This window comes from Symsagittifera roscoffensis, chromosome 3 (assembly GCF_963678635.1).
Source record: "Symsagittifera roscoffensis chromosome 3, txSymRosc1.1, whole genome shotgun sequence".
Classification (NCBI taxonomy): Eukaryota; Metazoa; Xenacoelomorpha; order Acoela; family Convolutidae; genus Symsagittifera; species Symsagittifera roscoffensis.
In genome coordinates this window covers 21,880,460-21,904,785 of record NC_087064.1, presented here as the reverse complement: position 1 = coordinate 21,904,785, position 24,326 = coordinate 21,880,460, and the positions used below count along the sequence as shown (strand labels likewise).

The following is a 24,326-nucleotide window of genomic DNA, read 5'->3' as shown; positions in this document are numbered from 1 at the left end:
TCAATTAGCAGTACCAGTCAATTTTTTTAAAAAAAAAGAAACTAGAGGCCAGCTCAAGTTGGAAATACCTGTTCGATCATTTTTGACATTTTTGTATTGATGCGGAAGGACAAGCGTAATTTCAAAAACAGACCTATATCAAAGAAAAGTAAATATCAATACAATGACTTGAAAATCTGTTTCATCAATAACTTCAGTTTTCATAAAAATAGAAGTGATTACAAGAGCTTGTTAGATTGAAAGATGCTTAAAACGTTGCTCATTAGATTTGGGTGGGTAGTTTTCAAAAAAATCGAGATTTTGACTTTTCCGAGGGTCATAACTTTTTGACAGTTAAGCCCAACTTTAAAAAAAAAAAATTGGACGTAACTGTTTATGCAAGCAAAAAAAGGCGTAGCGGCCGTGCAGGGGAGCTTCTCACGACCCCTCTTTTCGATTGAAACTAAAATCTCAGATTTGGGAGGGTAGTTTTTGAGAAAAGTCAAAAAGTTTCAAAAAACGGTCAAAAATTCGAAAATTTGACTTTTCTGAGAGTCATCATTTTTGTTGAAAAAAAGGCGCGGTCGCTGTGGAGGGGAGCTTTCCACAACCTTTTCTATCAGTGGAACCCAAAATCTCCAATTTAGGAGGATAGTTTTTGAGAAAATGTAGAAAATCCAAAAGTTTTGGGTAAAAAATTCCCCCACACACTTTTTCGCAGACTGTAGAAAAAGGGGTAAGGTTAAAAGAGACTAGGGGATTATGCAGGCACACAAGGGAATGGGCGGAACTTCCATTGGTACCACTTTTTTTTGAAAAATCGGTAATGGTTTTCGAGAAAAACTAATTTTTTGAAAAAAATGAAAAATTTTTCCAAAGCGTCTTAAAAGAACAAATAAAAAAACCCAATCCCAAACATTTTCATAATACCTATTTATAATAAAACAGGAATTTACCAACTAACATGCCTCAATTTATAGAGCGGACGCATTTTAATTAGTAAACGAAAAAGTTCATTAAAAACATCCGACCCTGCCAAGGTTCGAACCCTCTTATTTTGTTGCTGGTCTCCTTCCCTACCTCTACGCTACAGATCCATGATACCTTGAATCCAAAGTTCCATTTGTGATATAATAGTCTGTGTTAATATCCTAAGCATTGGCTGTACTTAATAGCTGGATTAAAATGAACACTTTCAAAATGAACACATTTTGTCGCAACAATTGCATCGCAACAATATTTGCGACCTAGGTTGGAAAAAAAGATAATTCATACTATAACACAAGCTATGCTTGTGTAAACAGTCAACAAAAGGGTGGGAAAGAGCAAAAATCAAGCTATCAAAAATTGATTATTAATTGTACATTTTTCAAATTTCGAAGAAAAAATGATCAGATAAGATTTTTTGAATTTCGAAAATAATCAGGTTAGAATTTTTTGAATTTCAAGTCCAATTTTTGATTACAATTTGTCGATCAAATTAACCAAATTTAAGAAAACTAGTTCAGATAATTTTGAATTGAACTCAAAAAATGCATATATATCTAAGTTCATTCATAAATGCATTAAAATGAATTTAGGCTCTTCTGTACTTATTATTCGAGCTTTTTGACACTTAAGTGAAAAAACAAAACAAAATCATTAAGACCAATATAATTGACAATCAATTAATTCTTTTTTGTATTAAGATACACTTCAAAAAACGTGTAATATATTCCTGCAGCAATTTAATCTATCCTCAAATCTAAAGTTTCAATGTTATGTTTTAAACTGCATTTGAATTGAAAAAGTAGTACCGATGATTTAATGGCAAAATAATTTACACAGAGGCGAAGCTGCGCTTCGCAAACACTTGCGAGAACACGACCAAAAGCAGCTCTATCAATAGAAATAAGAAAACGTAAACATAAGCCTCGAATTTGCAAAAACTGAAAAAGCTGCGATCTAGCAAATTTGAGTCTCACGCACTAACCATTCAGCCACGGATGCTTAAAATCCCCAAAAACTAGCCATCAATAACGCACGTACATATGCTAATAAATTGCCAATTAGATGCAGCAAAAGAAGCACCAAATACAAAAAGACACAATTTTGCATGTGATAAATTGCAAATCGTAAAGCCACATTATGTATAAATTATGCATTTCAAAAACTTGCGAGATACATTGAGTTCAAAAACTTCTCAAATCTTTTTCATAATCCGAAACAAATTAGGCCTAAGCAAAGCTTTTCAAAAATCCGAAACAGTTTTTCATCGACAAAATAAGGATATTACCAGGTCGGATTTATTGAACTTACAATTTTCAGGAATAAATCGAAAACTTTTTTTAAATACAATGAAAATCGCATACAGCACAGAAAAAATCTGTGATGTTGCAACTCAGCCGATGAAACAAAACCAGACAAACAAAAAGCCGATCATTTTTTGAAAGGCAATATTTCCTTTATGCCAAAAATAATGTCCTGCCCAGAACGAACCTATGACATTCGCCCTTCCAGGCGTAGCCGTTACCAAAAGGCTGGGGAGACGCCATTTATTATCTGCTAATCTATTAAATGATTCAAGTGATTATGTTAATCAAATTAAAGCTCCATTCCACTCCCCCAACGATGATTTTCAATTTTGAAAAATTACTTCAATATTGTTAAGATGCAATGAAACTTGGCATGATCAACAAATTAGCAATTGTGTGTGACAAATGTGTTCTTAATTCTTTACATCGTAACTCAACGCGCTTAGCCATAGTTACACGTAAAACAACTATAGAAAGAGAAAATTTGAATGGTGAGGGAGTGGTAAGAGCCCAAGTTGCTAGCCTAAAAAAGTCTATATCCAGATTTGATAACGCTTGATTATCGCAAGCGTAATTATATAATTACCACCTGGCGAACCAGAGAAAGAATCGAGGAACAGCTAGTCCAGACAGATCTTGCTAGGAATGTTATCCCTATTTCACAACTCCCCTTCGTCTATAGGACCTAGAGACGAATATCCACCCCTACAAGGGATTTATTCATAGGCTAAGCGAATATTGAGCCTCTTAACTAATCCTCCTCCATTCTTGCAATATAGAAGAAACTGCAAACAAGACTTCTGACATACACACGCACCTTTGGAGTCGACCTCGTTGACGTCTGCGCCTGCGTCGATGAGCATGAGGGCTATCCGAGTGTGGTTGAGTGCCACTGCCTCGTTCAGAGGACTGATGCCATGTTTAACTGCACAAGAATTCGGCTCACTCACCCACGGAAAGTTCACATCCACTCCTGACAAAAAAAAACAACACACGTGGTAACCGACATTATCCAATCATTTTAAATACCAGATTTTATCGATTTTTCATTAAAGATTTCTTATTATTAGAAATCATTTTGATGGAAACCAAAGATCGCATTACTGACCCTGTTCTATGAGTGAGGAGACAGTAACTGAATCATTCTTCATGACTGCCACGTGCAATTGCTTCACCTCCGTTGGCATCAGCTGTAGATACATGTTCGTTTTCGAGTCCCCTTCCCCCTCGCCTGGACACGCACACACGTTGCACTTGCTACTGCTGCTGTTACTGCTACTTGCTGCATTTGTCTTATCTACCAAAGATTCCTTAGCCCTGCTTTTGTTCCTTTTCACTCGGGACCTTCAAAAATTTCGAAATTCCTAATCTACAGACATAATCTCACAAACCAGACTACAGAAAAGTCGATGGTTCGATTTGATAATGGTTGCTATACACACGCGTTATTCTAAGTGGAAATAGATTTCTCTTAAGCAGGAGCTGTTTACACTTGATGATCTTGAATGAAAAACTGACAGCTGTTACAACCAAAATCCGAGAAGACAAAAATGAACACAGAGGCGAAGTTGCACTTCGCATGCACAAGCAAAAATATGACCGATAACGCTACTGGGAAAAACTGAATGAGTAAAACTTTGAGTCTACAAAATTTCTCAAGTGACGCACGACAATTATAATTCAACATAATTGCTAAGTGACGCAAGCCAATTATTAGCAGTACCAGTCAATTAGCAGTACCAGTCAATTTTTTTAAAAAAAAAGAAACTAGAGGCCAGCTCAAGTTGGAAATACCTGTTCGATCATTTTTGACATTTTTGTATTGATGCGGAAGGACAAGCGTAATTTCAAAAACAGACCTATATCAAAGAAAAGTAAATATCAATACAATGACTTGAAAATCTGTTTCATCAATAACTTCAGTTTTCATAAAAATAGAAGTGATTACAAGAGCTTGTTAGATTGAAAGATGCTTAAAACGTTGCTCATTAGATTTGGGTGGGTAGTTTTCAAAAAAATCGAGATTTTGACTTTTCCGAGGGTCATAACTTTTTGACAGTTAAGCCCAACTTTAAAAAAAAAAAATTGGACGTAACTGTTTATGCAAGCAAAAAAAGGCGTAGCGGCCGTGCAGGGGAGCTTCTCACGACCCCTCTTTTCGATTGAAACTAAAATCTCAGATTTGGGAGGGTAGTTTTTGAGAAAAGTCAAAAAGTTTCAAAAAACGGTCAAAAATTCGAAAATTTGACTTTTCTGAGAGTCATCATTTTTGTTGAAAAAAAGGCGCGGTCGCTGTGGAGGGGAGCTTTCCACAACCTTTTCTATCAGTGGAACCCAAAATCTCCAATTTAGGAGGATAGTTTTTGAGAAAATGTAGAAAATCCAAAAGTTTTGGGTAAAAAATTCCCCCACACACTTTTTCGCAGACTGTAGAAAAAGGGGTAAGGTTAAAAGAGACTAGGGGATTATGCAGGCACACAAGGGAATGGGCGGAACTTCCATTGGTACCACTTTTTTTTGAAAAATCGGTAATGGTTTTCGAGAAAAACTAATTTTTTGAAAAAAATGAAAAATTTTTCCAAAGCGTCTTAAAAGAACAAATAAAAAAACCCAATCCCAAACATTTTCATAATACCTATTTATAATAAAACAGGAATTTACCAACTAACATGCCTCAATTTATAGAGCGGACGCATTTTAATTAGTAAACGAAAAAGTTCATTAAAAACATCCGACCCTGCCAAGGTTCGAACCCTCTTATTTTGTTGCTGGTCTCCTTCCCTACCTCTACGCTACAGATCCATGATACCTTGAATCCAAAGTTCCATTTGTGATATAATAGTCTGTGTTAATATCCTAAGCATTGGCTGTACTTAATAGCTGGATTAAAATGAACACTTTCAAAATGAACACATTTTGTCGCAACAATTGCATCGCAACAATATTTGCGACCTAGGTTGGAAAAAAAGATAATTCATACTATAACACAAGCTATGCTTGTGTAAACAGTCAACAAAAGGGTGGGAAAGAGCAAAAATCAAGCTATCAAAAATTGATTATTAATTGTACATTTTTCAAATTTCGAAGAAAAAATGATCAGATAAGATTTTTTGAATTTCGAAAATAATCAGGTTAGAATTTTTTGAATTTCAAGTCCAATTTTTGATTACAATTTGTCGATCAAATTAACCAAATTTAAGAAAACTAGTTCAGATAATTTTGAATTGAACTCAAAAAATGCATATATATCTAAGTTCATTCATAAATGCATTAAAATGAATTTAGGCTCTTCTGTACTTATTATTCGAGCTTTTTGACACTTAAGTGAAAAAACAAAACAAAATCATTAAGACCAATATAATTGACAATCAATTAATTCTTTTTTGTATTAAGATACACTTCAAAAAACGTGTAATATATTCCTGCAGCAATTTAATCTATCCTCAAATCTAAAGTTTCAATGTTATGTTTTAAACTGCATTTGAATTGAAAAAGTAGTACCGATGATTTAATGGCAAAATAATTTACACAGAGGCGAAGCTGTGCTTCGCAAACACCAGCGAGAACACGACAAAAAAAGCAGCTTTATAAAGTGAAATAAGAAAAGATAGAAATGAGCCTCGAATTAGTAAAACTTTGATACACATGGGCTTCGAACCTAGGACCTCGATGATTGGAGTCTCGCGTCCTGCCCTCTCGGCCATGAATGCTTAACCGGCAAACACTATTCACAAATAAAGCAGCTAAATATTCTAAAAAAATCGCCAATGCTATGCAGCAAAAGTGGCACCAAATGCAAACAGACACCAAATGCAATTTTGCAAGTAATAATTTGGAATATAACAAACTCAAGGCATCCACACTAATTTTATATATAGCAAACTGGAAAGCATAAAGCCACATTATGCATAAATTATGCATTTCAAAAAACTGCAAGATATATTGAGTTAAAAAATATCTGAAATCGAGTTTATATTATTGTTATGTTGTTTGAAACAAATAGCTTGTTCGATTCTTTTGATGAATTTCAAAATGTATCAACTATGTTAACTTATTACTATTAGAATTTCAAAGCATATGCTATCAAAAAGCCGTAAAGTTGCCCCAAAAGTGGCACCAATATTAGTGACTTTGATGAGAAAAAAAAGGATAGTCGTAGTATGACACTAACGCTCACTAAAGTTCGCTTGTGTGATCATACATTAGGATTTCAACCCACGAACTACCACTACTCATGAGTAAGTCAATAACAAGCTGGCGCAGCATCCGATGATTTTTGCTACAAAAGAAGTACGATACCCGAAAAAGTGACTTTCTTGCTCTTAGCGAAACCTAGGATTGCCAGAATAACTGTTTAACGGTCAAAACGACGCTCAAATCAGTCTCCACATTTGACAGTTGTGGATTACTGAAAAAAATTGATCTGCAGACGAAACGATATCTGTGAGTCGCTTCTAACAATAATAGCAACAGTAAGGCCACAAAATAGAAAAATGGGGCAAAATCGGCAAATTTATTCAAGGGGCAAATAAAAAAAGCGACGAAATTAGACTTTTTGCTGTTGGTAATCGTGCAGTTTATTAGAAACGCGAAGTGTAAGCCGGAGCAGAGCAACAAAAATTTTTAGGAAAAGGAAACAAAAAAATATATATAGGTAATAATTAGGAACAATAAACCAAGACAGCATTTGTGCTGTTTTCCGCCTTTTTTGGTTATTTCACGCCAGTTTGTTTTAAATTTTAAAGGTAAAGTTTGACCTCAAAAACATTCACGAGCGCGGGATGCTTTTTTTCCGAGCACATGAGCATTCTGCGTAATACATGGATGCTAGACTGAATATGTTTTCTGCTCTCAACTCGTTTTTATTTAATTTCTAGAAATAGTATCTTTTATGCATACCTTTACAAATTCAAGCATGTGAAACGTAATATCCAATCAATCTTACTTGACGTTTTGTGCAAAACTTTTTGAGCTTTACTTCCTGAAGCTGGTGTACATTTCAAGTGAACAAATCTGTACAGAAAACTTTTGTAATAAAGTGTTCTCAATTAGATTTGATCGTTGCTGAATCGTCATTCGGAAAATGAATGCGAAAGCTCAAGCTTTGCTATCGTCCTTACAATTTAGCAATTAAACTACACGACAGGAAAAAGACTTCCACAACCAAAAACTGTTATTTAGACTACTCATGGTTTTTTTTCACTCACTGGCTAGCCTGCTCTGCACTAGTCGGGTAGTAGTATTGCACTCCTTTGCCAGTAACTCCAGTACCACTTATCCCAGTCCCATCAGTCTCGACTATATTTATACCTGGATCCACGACTCTACCTTGTGGGGTGTCAGTCCTCGGCGGGTGTCGAGAACTTCTTCTGGGGTTGTGAGAAGAGGAGGAAAAACGAGGAAAACAGAGGAAGTTACTCATTTTGTTCTCTAAAGAGCCGAACTACCAGAGTCTTAACTTCAGACACACTGAATAGAAAATGTCGTTGAAAATGCCAACTTCAGAGGCATCACCTCACGATAAGCGAATCGACTTTACTCGTGGTTCACTGTTTTATTCATTGGCTTTATTCTCGCAGCAGGAGCCCTTTGATTTCAACTCATCATCGGATATACATACCAAGCTGCACCTTTTTAAGCCAGCAGTAATCAAGTTTCGAAGCAAAGCGATCGATCTCATCTGAAATTGATACACCAAATTTTGTACACTGAAACTGATTCCCTCACTAAGTTTTGGTGGCTCTCATTTTAATTGCACTTTCTAGAAAAGTTTCCAGGCTCATATAAAATATGTCATGCAACCATCATTTCTGCTCAGATTGGGCTCGAATGAGGAGCCTGGACTGTATCATAGAAAAACAGATGAAAAAAGAATCAGTTTGAACTCATAGAGATAAATTATGTACAAACAATTTAGTTAGCTCTTGCTTTGGCTATTATTTTATCGACATCTGCAACGAAAAAAAAAACAGCTATTATCTTTCACATGCGCAAAGCACAACACAACAATTACATTATTTTGACCCTTTTCAACAATTTTTTCCAGAAATAAAATTCATCATCATACATCTGTCGAAGTAAGAATTCAGAGGGTCAAACGCAATTGCAACTGAACCGAAATATTCAGTCCATTATCATCGGGATCTCGCCACTGAAGGGCACACGCAATGTAGAAAAATAAAGCTATTGTACACAAACTAACAAATGATCAATTATCCTTCAGCTGCAATGTTGTTTCTACTCATTGTAAATTTTAATTGAAGTTAATTTAAGTGAATCTTCAAATTTGGCTAAGAGAATTTGGGATTGCCACTATTAGTCTAAATTTTACTGAAAATCATATCATATAGCTTTGACAAACAGAGTGGTTTTCAGTCCATTGAACATCAATTCATTTTAGGCTATGTGACAGTTCGGTCAGGTGAACGAAGAGTAAATCGGATTGCATACAGACAGAGCAGGATACGAGTTGGACAAAGCACCTTCAGAGACTCCGTTGCTATTACCCAAAAACTCCGTCTGACCACCCGAACTAGCACCGATAATTGCAGCAGCTCCGTCCCTACCTTGACCCGCTATCGCTGTGTCGGATTTGCGAAGGTTTAGAGATTCATTGGCCCTCAAAAAATTTCCATTTTGAGCTGCTGAATCATTTTCAGAAGTAGGACTGTCTTCGTTTGCCACGCTATCAAGACCCAAGTTAATGTATTCAGTTGAAAATGGATTTGAAGACGATTCTTGTTCTGGAGACTCGGTGTAAGGTGGCGGGGGATCTTCATGATCGGATAAGGGTCTGTTTTGGTCGAACGTAGCACCATACTCCGGTTCAGGGAGTGCAACAACAAGCGCTGTATTATAAACGAAATCATTCGAACTCCCATTCGAGCTCTGAGGCCTTTGACCTACTTTGCGATGTCTTCGGCCACTGCTTGATTTCGACGACAATGTGTCGGATCTCGGTTTTCGCTCTGAGGAACTGTGACTTCGAGATGAGGTTGCCAGAGGTACGTGAGGCAATGGTTGCGGAGGTCTATTGGCCATAAACTCATTTGTTCCGTAGGCTCCATAATTACCATATACGCCTACTCCTGACGATGATGCTCCGGCGGGCAGTGTTTCTGAAGCATAGCTTCCATTGTAATCTGCGACTCCCGCGGCAAAAGTACTGGCGCCCATGGTACTGGTGCTTCTTTCAAAAGGGTTGTCAAAGTCGCTCAAGGTGCCTCCTCCTAGATTTTTTGAATTAGACTGTATCTGCTTCTTTTCTGGTTTGTATGTTGGGAGTTCGTAGCTGGTCGCTGGAAGCTGTTCGCTTTTGGCTGGCTTGTCTTTCGGCTGGATGTTGATATTAACATTTCCTCTGATATCTTGTCTACACCATGGACACTCCGCTTTAGTCTGTTTCTAAAATAAAATTAAAACTCAAAATTAATTTTCTTTTCAGCATTAACAAACTCTACGTTGGTTAATTAGCCTAGAAAATTCAATTACAAACCAATTAGAGCATACGAGAATTTTTCTTCTGCTTTAAAAGAATCGCAATTCAAAGTCATCTTTTTTTTAGTACACATTTGGAAAAACCAATTTTCATGTCACTTTCAATTACAGATTTTGATTTAGAAACTCCAATGAACAGCTAATAAAAAAGGAAATCATCGTTTCTATAAAAGTGGATATAGCTTCTCACGGCAATGTGAATGACTTAAAACGCTTTCAGATGCAGAAAATTCAATTCTACTCGACATCCTAGGAGTTCCCAAAAAATGTGAAGAAACAGACGCGATTACATGGAAACAAGGATAGCACATATTATTCCGACAACAATGATTTAAGAAAAATAGAAAAAAGTGCTTTTCGAAAAAAAATTGGGAAAATCAAGTTTTCAGAAAAGGGACAAGTAATTTATAAAAAAACTGCAATAATGAGATAAAAAATCAATGAATAATAATGATAGAAAAAGTAAATTATGAACTGGTCTTGTCTGAAAACGGAAAAACGTAGCCAGATAACTTGATACTTCGATTTTGGACCACGGAACGCGTTTTCATTCAAAGTTGTCAAAAACACGCCATTGTTCCTTTTCAAGCCTACGATAACAACAACAAAAGCGAAAGTGTTTGACAGTAGCTTAGCATGGTCCATTTTTATGGAAATTGTTACACTAAGGACCTTTCAATTGATTTCAAAAGCAGGCCATAAATATTTTCAGAGCTGACTGAATTTTCAAAGAACCGTTTGCATAGAAAAAAGCTGAGTTCTGCCTTACTTCCGATACAATTCAAGCGTAGCAATCCAAGCTAAGGAACTGAAATTGAGTGCGAAATCAGTGAGTCGAAAAAAAATGTAAAAAGAAAAAAGATCAATTTCAGAAAAACAGTCGAAACTGGATCACCATTTTCGAATGAGCTCTTAGTATCAATTATCAAACGGTCAGCAAGCCAACACTACTTGGGTAGAGACCCACTGGGCCTAAAAAATAACATACGAAATTGTTGACATGAAAAAACCACAAGTTTTGAAATTTAATAGCTCAAATTATTTTTTTAACAACAACTTCCTATCACAATTTTTGTTTACAGCTCAGTGGCGTTTACCCAAGTATCATCAGCTTAGTTGTTGTTCGATAGCTGCAACTAAAAATCTATTCAATGGTGGTGGCTCTGTTTCTCGACCGTTTTTTACACCACGAACCTCCAGGAATATAATCAATCAATAATGGAATTTTAACACTTCGTCCCACACCCTTGTAAAGAGTGAAGCAATATATTTAACATCAACTAACAAATTATTGTTCCGACTTTCGAAGCAAACGAAATATTTCTTTTTGGGTTGTTTTTTTATTCAGTCAACTTTCGGCGATCGAAATAACAGTTTTTGACAAAAAAAATTTAAAGCCCGTTGAAGATATTGACTCTGCAAAATAAAATATAAAAAGATACTTGACCACCGATCATTTTTTGTTAAGTTCTTGGGGTTTGAAAATTGCCAATTTAGCCAATTCTACCACAGCAACTGACCCTGATCTGCTCGAGGCACTGTCTGCAAATAAGGTGTCCACATGGTTCTATCTTGGTGTCCTTCTGTCTCTCGTAGCACAGTTTGCACTCTTCGTAGGTGGAGTCCATCAAATGGTAGATCTGCTGCTCCTCCTCACTCACTACCAGCTGCTCCACTTCCACCACACCCTCCGCCTTCAAGTCTGGGTTGTAGTCCTCCCCATTCGGATACAGGTAACTAGAAACAAGAGAACAAGATACAAGACGTCCCATATCAATCCATCAAGTACATATCATAAATGCACACACAACATGCATGAGTTTTTCTTCACATTCAGACAAAAAAAACTGAATAGAAAACCAAACTTTTGCTTTTTCTTTGAATTTGTGTTACAAGACGACACTTGCCAACGCAAAAACCACAATCATATGCATGCGTTTTCATATGCATGCATTCATTCAGACTAAAAAGCATCAAATAACATCATTTTGCTTTCAATTTTCTCTTTCTAGTGATTTTGAATCTAGCAACATTCGGTCGATTCTCATGTTGTGAATATTTATTGATTCTTTACAGGCGCATCAGAACGCAAGTTGTTTGATTAAGTCAACTTAGGTCATTACTCTTGGGAATACGCTAGTAATATAATTTTAAGGCCCATTAAAATGCTAATCTTGAACAACATCGATCTTTCTGGCTGTCTCGCTGCAGCACTTCACATACACAATCGAAAAAAAAATCCTGAAAAAGCTACTACTGATTTGAAGATTTTGTCATGCTCTCCGATAGAAACGAATATCAGCGGGACCAAAGTCGACTAACACTAAACAATTTTAAAAAGTGCCTTGGGTAACAATATACATCGAACATAAGGGGAGAGCGCGCGACAGAAAAAAAAGCAGTTCTGTTGGTCAAAACCATTCATAAAGTGCCCTAAGAAGTCATTTATGGCTGGTTTTCTTTAAAATTTAACTGCAGATAAAAAAGACTTCAAAAAACTTTGAGAGCTCGAAGATTCCGAATTAGATACCCCGCCAGTATTACTAGGGTTTGTTAATACGAGAACTACTCACTATCTGTCTTCGACGCCCCTGTTGAGAGCCTCTATGAGGGTGGGGGTGCTGGGGATGGTCTGCAGGATCTTGCCATGCCCATCCACGTACCCAATGCTCCACTGGCCCAACTTAGTACAGCTCACACGGAACACGTAGCTGAAAAAATATTTTAACAGCTATATTACTAGTTTCTTTAATTCAAATTTTGAAAAATCATAAACACGTATCTCGAGAACTTAAAGGGACTTTGGAGAATTGGATGCCAGATTTGCAAACACTGAGAGTAACCTGAGAGCCTTCCACTAAAGGGTTGGGAATTTCAAATTTCGTTAATTTTTTAAACCCAACTTTCCCCGAAAACAAAAAATGAAAAAAAAACGTCATATCTCGGAAACTAAAAAAATTTGAGAAATCAAATTTAGAGGCGAAGGTTGTCTCACTATAAGGCTGGGAATTTAAAAATTTGTGAAACTTTTTGTAAGCAAGTTCTTTGAAAAATTTTTTCAAAAAAACGTCACATCTCGACAACTTAAAGATTTGAGCAGTCGCATTTGGACGCAAAACTTGCAACCCCTGAGATTACCCTCAACCTACGCAATTATAGGGTGGGAAATTTCAAAACATTTTGAATTTTTTAAGTTTTCTGAAATTTTTGGAAACCATGACATACGTCATATCTCAGAAAATACAAGGATATGGGCAGTCATATTTGGAGACAAGATTCGCCACCCCTGAGAGAACATTGACAGCGCCTCACTATAGAGAACGAACCTCCAAATTTTGTGTAATTTTCTTATATCTAAGTTCTTTGAAACATTTTAAATAACATAAAAATGTCATATCTCGGAAATAGAAGCTTTTGAGCGTCTCATTCGGACGCAAGATTTGTAACTCCTGAGATTACTCTCACATCCCTTTACAACAGGGTTGCGAACTTCAAATATTTTGAATCTTTCAAAATCTATGTTTTCCGAAAAATGAAAACAAAATCATAAGAAATGTCATATCTCGAAAACTACAAGGATTTGAGCAGCCATATTTGGAGGCAGGACTCACGATTCCTGGGAGTACTCTCCCTGACTGCACCCAACTACAGGGTTAAGAATCTTATAGGCTAAAAAAAATTAGGTGTTCATAATTGGAGGCCAAATTCGCAACTCCTGGGGAGAACCCTGACAGCATGCCATTATTGGGCTGTTAATTTTGAACTCAGTGAAAAAAAACACTGAATTCTAACTGAAAAATAAAAAAAAAATCTTAACCATTGCAATATACGATATAGCTTTAACGGGAAAAAGTTGAAAGACATTGAAAAAGCTTAATCGTAGCGAGATAGTGAACCCCGCATTTGAATATATAATAGCTACCAGATAGATAATAGATTTATAAACTTCGGCTCTTCAGCACAAAAAATTCCAACCACAATGATTTGAATGAAGAATCTCAAAAATAATGGGAAATAAATTCGTGAACTGGTCGAAACGAAGACGCAAGTGAAATCTTATCGAAATAGGGTCTTCATAGGGTTCTGGTAGTGCTCGGGAAATCAATTTGGTTGACCTAAGAAAACATAGGTCGACAAAGTTTTTTGTTCTTTTGAAAATACGCCCACCTCCAGCCCCTTCAGAAAATCCTAGATCCGCCCCTGCCACAAGCCATAACAGGACGTAGTTAACAGTAGCTTCGAAAAATAAAAAAGGATGCTATCGGACTGAACAGACGATGAAATTGAAGGACTTAAGTACAAGTAAACACATGCTTTATTTAGTGGGAACTACGCCCATGGCAGGAGGTCTGAATCACAGAAATCTTCTAACATTCAAATATCTGGATTATGGATATCTGGTTTATGCATTTCGATTGGCTGGTATAATTTTTCGTCATTTGGTTAATCAGCCACAAAGGACTATCCTTTATGTGGTTAGAGGCCTGTCTTTTGTTGCCTCACCTGCCGGGACGGGACTTATGTTTGCCCAAAATGGCACATACTTCATCGTACGTCTTGAAACCCATATGAGCCGGATGACTGGTAATCTGGAGCCAGTTCTTAATTAAGTTGCGGAATGGGTGAAAGAGTCTGACGAAGATGTCGAACTCAAACACTGACACGTAGCCGTTCTCCGTGATGTCGAATGTTTCCCGCAGACGCAGGGACTCTTCACTGGACATGATCTCGAACTCGTTTTTGGCAGAGGTGAACACGCGCACAAAGTGCGACCAGTGCACGATGCACCTAAACATGCGAGCAGTTCCAATCACATTAATTAAAAAACAAGAAAGCTTCAAAGTTCTCTATTGATGAATACTGAAATATAAACCCTATTCTAGCTCAACTTGAGAGTAAAAAATACTGTAAATTTGAACTTGAACTTGCTGGGTAATTCTGTGGGTTACTTTCATTATACGGTCATTACTTAACTACTAGTTTGGGGTCACACCGATTTGAACAATAACTGGCTACACTTGCAATGCAATCTCAACATGTTCAATCTATTACTTCGATAAAATAGAGTGGCAACTGCAACAGTTGAAGTAGAAATTGAATTACACCCTTCTTTATCCTTTCTGTCATTAAAGGGAATACTTGATCAGTTTTTTAATATCAAGAATAACAATATACTCACTGTTTGGGGAAATGGTGTTGCCAGAATGTGTTACCCTCTTGTTTGGTGACCTTGAACTCACTACCTGTGAAGACACTGGAGTCCTGTTGGACACTGACATTGAACATGGCCTCAAACTCTTTCCACATGTTGGACAGAATCAGAGAGATGTGACTCAATTTCAACCTAACAAACAATGAGAACTTGATCTATTTCACAACCAATTTAAATTTCTAGCGATCAGTCGGTTCATTTTAATGTCTTATTTTTAATTTCGCTTTTAATCGCCAACATGTTTGACCTCGAAACTTTCCAAAATTTGAACGACGAATTGAAATACGAGCTGTATAAAGACTTGATCGAAAATGTTACTTATTTTAAACGAATTATCGAAAACTTAACTGTATCAACGAAAGATGAAGAAAAAGGAAACAAATTTATTGATCTAGAAAATTTTAAAAACACTGGCAATTCGAAAATTGCAGAAAACAAATTTGAAAATGAATGGAGCAAGATTGAAACTCGGAGCAGAAATCAGAACAAGCGAAGCGAAAATAACCAAGAAATCAAAATACAAGCAACCAATATTCAAGAAGAAAAAATCGACCAACAACGAAAACATTTATTTTTACCACGAGAAGGAGAATATTCTGGCCTATTACTGGGAGACTCAATTGTTAACAGAATCAATGGGGAACAAATATCGGAAAATGTGTTGGCGAGAGGATTTGGTGGGCACACAATTTCTGCATTGCTGGAACGCAACGCGTGAGAAATAGTAAATCGCGACATTTTAAACATGTAACTACGCTAATTGGAATAAATGACTGCCTCTCAAATGATTTCGACGCGAAGGAAGCCGTGAGTAGCTTAGAAAAACTAATTTATCTCGTAAATCATAAATTCTCCCCAGAAACAATTTCACTATGTACTGTAACTCCCTTAGGCGCTTTTAGAAAAGATTTTAATCCAAATGTACAGAAGCTAAACAAGCAAATTCTTAATTTACTACGGAATGTAAAGGACTTGGGCGAAGTAAAATTGGATATTTTAGACATAAACAAAAATTTTAGTCAAAATACCGATGCGCTTAGCTCGGATGGTTTGCATCCTTCTGATGGGGGTGTTGAAATTTTGGTGCAACGTTTTAGAGATTCTTTTAGAGGTTCTGATATTAATGCAAACACATGTGAGATTACAACCCGCCCCAGAATGAAGCAAACCCAACAATCATCAAATTTAGATCCAAAAACGGCAGAATACCAATATCTTACAAACAAAAAGAAGGCTTTTCAAATACATTGAGACTACCGACTGCCAATTATAGGCTCAACAAAAGAACGAAACAAATTATTTTTGACAAACATTGTTGAACCGCTTCTCTACAAAAATCATTTTTTCATTTGACTTCTAAAAAATGGAATTCACTGCCCATAATTTTGCGCAATTTAGAAAAATCGAGAACAGGATTCAAGAAAAAATTTAAAGAATTTTACGTGAGTGAATTGAGAAACAATCCAATATGTACAAATACAAATAAGTGGCGTGATTTCCGTTTTTGCTAGTTCTATATGTTTTAATTTAGTTTAATTTTTCACACATTATTTGAAAGAGAATATGTATATACTCTGTATATACGCTGTATGTTTGGACTATCTGTAAAATTGTTTGTAAAGTTTTAATACCAGCTCGTTCTTAATTCTTAAAACTGATGTTTTTTTTAGTATGCGTAACTTCATAAATTTTAATCAACCAATTTCTGAACTGTAACCGAACTTGTTTTGTTTTGTTTATTGCTTGTTTTCTGATGTTGTGTTTTTGTTTGATGTAACCAATGAATTTTAACCAACATTTTTATCTACACTTTGCTATACTGATGCCTCGGCTTTTATTGTATAGTAATTCAGGTGTTCTTTCTTCTTCTTCTTCTTCTGATCTTCACTGAGGATATAGGCATTGGAAATCTCGCAAAAACAGTCTTTGGGAGGCAAATTTTCATAAACCTCTTAAAAAGTAACAGCCAACAGGCAAAGCTCGAAAATTGTGAGTGAAAGTTAAAAAAACGCCTTTTCAAAGAAAAATTTAGCTTTTGAGGTCTTTGAGATTTAAGAAGCTTTGATAATCGACAATTTTAAGACAACCAAATTTGAGAAATTTGGATCAATAAGTAAATTAATTATTCTGCTGGAAACATAGATAATGCATTTTCAGTTTCTAATAAAATTACGCTTCTGGGTGATTATAACATAAATTACGTGGATAGCAAAGAAAAAGAAAATTTAGATTCTATAATTATTCCATATGGATTGAAGGTTTTTTGTCAAAACGATGAGACCAGAATTAGTTCCTCAACTAAAACTCATATCGACTACATTATCAGTGACTATGAAACAAACGGCATTGGATTTTGTTTTGATACACCATATAAAACCGACCATTTTGCTTCATTTATTTTGACGGATATAAAATGCGGCAAAAGTTTACCGAGGATAATTTCGACTTTCAATAAGGAAAATTATCAGAAAAATGAATTTTGCAATACACTCTCCGCTCTTCCTTGTTATCTCTTATATCAATGTACAGACGCACAAAACATGTTCTCGACAATGATTTATTTAATTTCTAGTGCTCTTCAGCAACATGCTCCTATCGAAAAAAAATTTGTTCGTAATTTTAAACCAAAAAATGTGTTGAAAACGGAATGGTTCGATTCAGAATGTCAGCAATTGATGACTAAGAAACAGAATTCACTCAGATCATATCGCAGTCAAAGCACAAGCGATAATTGGTCAAAGTACCAGTTTTTACGTAATCAAATGAGCCAATTGATTAGAAGTAAACAACTCGATCATTCAAAAAATAGTTTTTAACTTCTCAGCACTATCCAACAAAAATGGAAATATATTAACCAAGTTAGAGGTACATGTTCTGGAAACAATCGAATTACAGTTCTACGAAATTCCTTCAGTGAAATGATAACCCAAGACAAAAAAATTGCCAATCATTTAAATTATATTTTTTCAAACTTAGGCGAATTTTTCGGCGCTAAAAAGCCTCCGAATTACAACAAATCTGCCTCTGAATCTGCGCCTTTCCATTTTCAACACATTACAGTGAAGCAATGCTTTGATATAGTTCGAAAAATCAATGTCAGAAAACCACTCGGACCTTGTACCGTACCTGCTTGGGCAATCATTGACGGTCAATCAGTTTTAGTTCCACATTTAACTTTTCTCATAAATACTTGCTTAGATGAGAACATTTTCCCGATCGAACTGAAAAAAGCACACGTAACCCCTTTGCTTAAAAAAGATGACCCAATGGATGCAAAAAATTATCGGCCAATATCAATAACTTGTGCTTTTTCTAAAATTTTGAAAAAATTTTGCATGCCCAAATAACAGAACATCTTGACAAATTTCAAATAATGACACCATTTCAATTCGGATTTCGCAAAAACATTTCAACACAAGATGCTCTTGTTTATGTGACAGAAAGTATTCGAAATCAAATAGATTCAAAAAAAATCGTACATGCAGCTTTATTAGATCTGTCCAAGGCTTTTGATTCTATTTCGCATGAAGTTTTAATTGAAAAAATGCTTTCTCTCGGTTTTTCAAATGGAGCAAATGCTTTAATTGCTAGCTTCCTAAACAAACGTATTCAAAGAGTAAACGTCAATGGAATCTTTTCAGACTGGATTGAAATCAAACGAGGTTTCTCACAAGGAACGGTACTTGGTCCGTTGTTGATCATTTTATATGTTAATGACAAACAAGAGCGATTATATGAAGTTTGTACTTTAGTTCAATATCCTGACGACTTTATGGTTTTTTCCTCTTCTATAATTTCTGAGGATGCTTTGAATCGATTACAAAAATCACTCAATAATCTAACGGAATTTTTTGCAGAGAACCAATTCTGAATGCATCTAAATCGGAATTTATAACATTTTGTCAAAAAAATGATAGCAAAAATGTAGATACTGATACAATAGTAATTAATGGGCATTATGTAGCCAAAAAATCAGAATGCAAATATTTAGGCCTTATTCTTGATTCAAGTTTATCTTTTCATGCTCAAATCAAAACAATTCTCCAAAAAATGGCACAAGGAATTAAAACTATAGATACAATTGGACAACAACTGCCGACATTATCATTAGTTGCCTTGCTTCATTGTCTTGTTTTATCACATTTAGATTATTCAGCAATATTTTTAATACAAATTAATGCTACTTTGATGCTATCTCTAGAGAAACAGTTGAACTGGGCGTCAAAAAGAACATATTTCAGATCGAAATTTAAATCTTCTTCCCTTCTTCGCATTAGCAAATCGTTCATTGGAATCGAGAAAAGAATTGAGTTAAAGTGTATAACATACTTATACCAATATCTTACAAACAAAAAGAAGGCTTTTTAAAATACATTGAGACTACCGACTGCCAATTATAGGCTCAAAAGAACGAAACAAATTATTTTTGACAAACATTGTTGAACCGCTTTTCTACAAAAATCATTTTTTCATTTGACTTCTAAAAAATGGAATTCACTGCCCATAATTTTGCGCAATTTAGAAAAATCGAGAACAGGATTCAAGAAAAAATTGAAAGAATTTTACGTGAGTGAATTGAGAAACAATCCGATATGTACAAATACAAATAAGTGGCGTGATTTCCGTTTTTGCTAGTTCTATATGTTTTAATTTAGTTTAATTTTTCACACATTGTTTGAAAGAGAATATGTATATACTCTGTATATACGCTGTATGTTTGGACTATCTGTAAAATTGTTTGTAAAGTTTTAATACCAGCTCGTTCTTAATTCTTAAAACTGATGTTTTTTTAGTATCCGTAACTTCATATATTTTAATCAACCAATTTTTGAACTGTAACCGAACTTGTTTTGTTTTGTTTATTGCTTGTTTTCTGATGTTGTGTTTTTGTTTGATGTAACCAATGAATTTTAACCAACTTTATTATTTACACTTTGCTATACTGATGCCTCGGCTTTTATTGTATAGTAATTCAGGTGTTCTTTCTTCTTCTTCTTCTTCTTCTTCTGATCTTCACTGAGGATATAGGCATTGGAAATCTCGCAAAAACAGTCTTTTGGAGGCAAATTTTCATAAACCTCTTAAAAAGTAACAGCCAACAGGCACAGCTGGAAAATTGTGAGTGAAAGTTAATAAAACGCGTTTTCAAAGAAAAATTTAGCTTTTGAGGTCTTTGAGATTTAAGAAGCTTTGATAAGCGACAATTTTAAGACAACCAAATTTGAGAAATTTGGATCAATAAGTAAATTAATTATTCTGCTGGAAAGCAGAATTTTAACTCCATTTCTAACCCAAATTTAATTTGCACCATTTGCACTTCCGTTATTGGTCAGCGCCCGTTGCCTTCCTATTAGCAAATGAATTTGATGAATTTGAATTGAAATCAAAAACAAATCAAGTCAAATCTTTTTTTCATAATTTTTATTTAACACTTTTCTTGAAAAAAAAACCACACCTATGTAAGTTTCTTCACTTTGTTCACTTTCAAAAATCATGAGCGTGATTAGGTTTCGCAGCTTTCAATTTCAAAAATCAGATAGACTGCCAGATAGTTATTTGAACAAATTAAAACGAATTCAGAATGTAGTTTCTAGATTTGTCTTCACACTAGTGTTCTACTCGAAGTGTTACAGTGCCCCATGTTAGCTTGCCAGTTTATTTTTGCCTAAGCCTTATCGACATAAAAAAAAGAATGAATTGAACTATATCAGAGGTCATTTATTTATAGTGGAGCAATAACATGGAACGCTCTACTTATCTTTGTGCGCTAGGAGAACTTCAAAAAAGCTCTTAAGAAGTAATTATTCTGCGAAGCATTTTAATCATACGGTCCATATTTGCAATGAAAATGGGTGGCAAAGCCTACATCGTCATCATCATCATCAAAGACCAGTTTAAATTATTATAACAAAAGCGTTTTCGTAATTTGGCAATTAGACTGCTGGATTCTTTTTTAGATAAGACTTCCGCAATTTGTTCGAGGCTTTCTAACAATCAATTTTTATTGGCGTATGTTCATTTATAACATTCGGTTATTATGTCAATTCAGGACGCCACCATCGTGCATATTATTCAAGTCGACTCCAAATACCAACAAAAAACTGCGTCGAAAAGCGCAAAAAGGATACTATTTGTTACGCAGCCCCATTATTATCAAGGAATTCAACGAGTTTTTTTTAAAGTTTCAGATTGAATTTCGCTTTAGCTAATTTCTAGTAATCAGATTCTAACAATTTCATCCAACTTTCAAAATAAACAAAAATGCATACTGCAAAGTCGTATAAATGAAAAAAAAAACACCCAAAAAATGACAATCGCTTACCTAGTCTTGGATCTGGCATCTGACAATTCAGATAGACCTTCGTCCTCCTTAAACAGTTGAACGATATCTCTGCATTTCAGATACACATTTGTCAAAAACAACTTCAGATAAATGGCAGAATTTGCCAGGTTTTCCGGAATTTTATACTTGTCCCACAGATGTGTGAAATACTCTGGAAGGAACACTGGCATGTCGGCGTTACTCGTATTGTGAAGAAAGTTCTTATCCGAAAGTGAAATATAGGAAGACAGTTCATGTAAAACTTGCTTAATAGCTGTCTGTAATAAAGGATAGAGCTCAGGTAAAATTTCTAAAATGTAAGGTGGACTGTTTTTTAGTTGAATTCTATCATCCTGGCATAATCTGATGACTTTTTCCATAGCTCTGAAGACTCTTTCATTGCTCTTTGTATCGGCAAGGAAGTTGGGAGTATGCACAGAAAAAAGACTGGGAATCTTCCTGAGAAGGGGCATTTCTAAATCTGAAAATATCCGACTTCATCAGAAGAACAAACAGCATATATTGAGCATAACGGATATTGACCTGTTTTATGTTTTTACTTTCAACACGGTAAGCAACGACATGCTAACAACGAGATGCACTGAAACATTTCGAAGGTTATTTCGGCGCCGTTTGAAAGACTGTTGAACATCAAAAATCTTTTGTTTTGAGCCGGGTCCGATTGAAATAAATCGCATCCTGATAACTTGACAGTTAAAATATATCCTTTGATCTGCACTTCGTTTGATATACATCATCAATTTAATTGTCCGTCTTCAATCCCATATTACATTGAAAAGAATGCCGAGATTGAATTGCCTCAAATGGATGTTATGGAAAAAGATTCTACTACGGCATGAGAGAGAGAGAGAGAGAGAGAGAGAGAAAGAGCAACAGCATGGTATCAGTGAGTGAACGATGAAAAAAGGAGTAATCTACTGGAGGAGGTTTCAAAGCTTTAAACGGACGGTAAAATAATGTAGAAAGGGTGAATTATTTGGGAGAAACTTTAGGGTTCCAATCCAAAACGACAAAATAAAACCGTGTGATATTTTGTCTCGAAGGCATGATGAACATTTTTTAGGGATAGATAAGCAAGCTAGCATACCGAAAAAGAAGCAAAAGCAACTAAGCCGAAGAATTTGAACAATAAAAATGACTACGTAAAAAATAATTAGGCTTCGACACATGAGTTTCAATTTGAAGAAAATTTGATAAATAGCTAAGAAGCTCTGAGCTCTCGAAGAGTTGGCATCGCCCCATCCAGAAGCACCTTGAAAATCTATTATAAACCATCAAACGACGCCATATGAGCTATCTAAGCCAATACATATCGGTCAAAACTGTTTCAGCCATACAGAATTTTTCAGAAAAAAAAATAAAACCGGAATCTATACAAAACGAACTTAATAAAATTACAAATAACAAGAAAATTAAATTGACCCTCAGTTTCAGTAATAAAAACTTCAATTTGCAAAATTTTCATGATGCGAAAACTGAGGCAAAAAAACTGATGAAGGCAGATAGTAGACCGACTATTGAAACTTTCCGAGAAAAACTGTAAAATCAATAATGCTACAAAAACTACTGAAGAGTACTGACACAGCAACCAAATATCCATTATATCAAATCGAATTTTCAAAATAATAGTGGATTTTGTTTTCATTAACGATTTCACCATTTTTCAATGCAAATGATTTCATTTTTCGTAAGAGTAAAGAACAGGTTAAGTTTTATGTTTCTTAAACTATTCGAACAGTAAAAAACTGCATGCGGTTTTTTGTTCAAAACGGATCAATCAACTCTAGTGTCCAATATACCAAAAAAATTAAACTTAAGAGAAACATAAAAAGTCATTATTAAAGGCTGTATCAGATTTTCAGTAGATTAACAAAAACATGGAAATGGAGCAGTGAAAATGGAGTTCACCTTAGCAAAAGATAAGACCATTTTCAAAAAGAATACGTATTGATAGTATTGACTGATCAATTCAAGTCTGAACCTTTTGCTACCAGCTTGATAAACTTGATTTAAAACCATTGCTCTTACAGCCGTTTTTCAAATTTCTAGGTATAAATGCAACGAAAAATGCAGCATAAATAGTAAAGAAGGAAGAGACAGGTATTTATATCATATTACGGAAAAACGTTAGCATTTATATATCAAAAACTACATTATAAGGTCAAGGAACAAATCGCTGAAACACCCACGTAAGATGTTCCGAAAAAAAAACATTCAAAATCCACACAGGCGAAGCTGAGCTTCGCGCCACCTGCGATACAAATATGAATGAACATTTTCAATTCGCAAAAAAACAGGTCTCGAGTTGAATCGAACTACCGGTATCAAGAAGAGGTTTATAGCAGCTTGGAAAAATTGGGCTACGGGAATTGAGCCGACAAAAACAAATAGACGGACGATCGCTAGTGGGAAAAGCTGAATGAGTAAAACATCGAGTCCACAAAATTTCTTAAGTGACGCACGCCAATTATGAGCCTACACAATTGCTAAGTGACGCAAGCCAATTCTGACGCATTATCAACGCCTGTCAATTTGAAAAAAAAATCCAACTAACATGCCTCAATTTATAGAGCGGACACATTTTAACTAGTATACGAAAAAAATTCACTGAAAACATCCAACCCTGTCCATGTTCGAACCCTCTTATTTTGTTGCGGGTCTCCTTCCCTACCTCTTTACTATATATCCATAATATCTTGAAGCTAAAAGGCTATTTGTAATGTAGTCTATGTTAATATCTGTAGCATTGGCTAAACTTAATAGCTGGTTATTGATCAAAATGAACACTTTCAAAATGAACACTAATATTTGCGACTTAGGTTGAAAAAAAAGAGAGCTCATACTATCACACAAGCTTTGCTTGTGTAAATACGCTAGACACCTAGAAACAGGTTAATTGTTTTTCATGGACATCTGTCAGAACAATCTGCCTTTTGTAAAAGACTCATAAAATGATGAAAAGTAATATGTTTTGAAATCAATTTATCAAGATTTTGCCGAA

At 35.3% G+C, this 24,326-nt stretch overlaps 2 protein-coding genes across 2 annotated transcripts; both read right to left on the bottom strand.

Annotated features, from left to right (window-relative positions):
* Positions 1 to 2,772: 2,772 nt before the first annotated feature.
* LOC134842930 (uncharacterized) lies at positions 2,773 to 7,949 on the bottom strand. Its single transcript, XM_063859459.1, has 3 exons — positions 7,481 to 7,949; positions 3,382 to 3,617; positions 2,773 to 3,246 (listed from the first exon to the last, which is right to left on the bottom strand). The coding sequence occupies exons 1-3, from the start codon at positions 7,693 to 7,695 to the stop codon at positions 2,990 to 2,992; spliced, it is 708 nt and encodes a 235-aa protein (XP_063715529.1). The 5' UTR covers positions 7,696 to 7,949; the 3' UTR covers positions 2,773 to 2,989.
* Positions 7,950 to 8,136: 187 nt separating this feature from the next.
* LOC134842929 (E3 ubiquitin-protein ligase CBL-B-like) lies at positions 8,137 to 21,781 on the bottom strand. The gene is made up of 6 exons (XM_063859458.1): positions 21,305 to 21,781; positions 14,950 to 15,114; positions 14,274 to 14,558; positions 12,344 to 12,481; positions 11,291 to 11,507; positions 8,137 to 9,677 (listed from the first exon to the last, which is right to left on the bottom strand). Exons 1-6 carry the CDS (start codon positions 21,775 to 21,777, stop codon positions 8,691 to 8,693), a joined length of 2,265 nt encoding a protein of 754 aa, XP_063715528.1. The 5' UTR covers positions 21,778 to 21,781; the 3' UTR covers positions 8,137 to 8,690.
* Between the last annotated feature and the right edge of the window lie 2,545 nt (positions 21,782 to 24,326).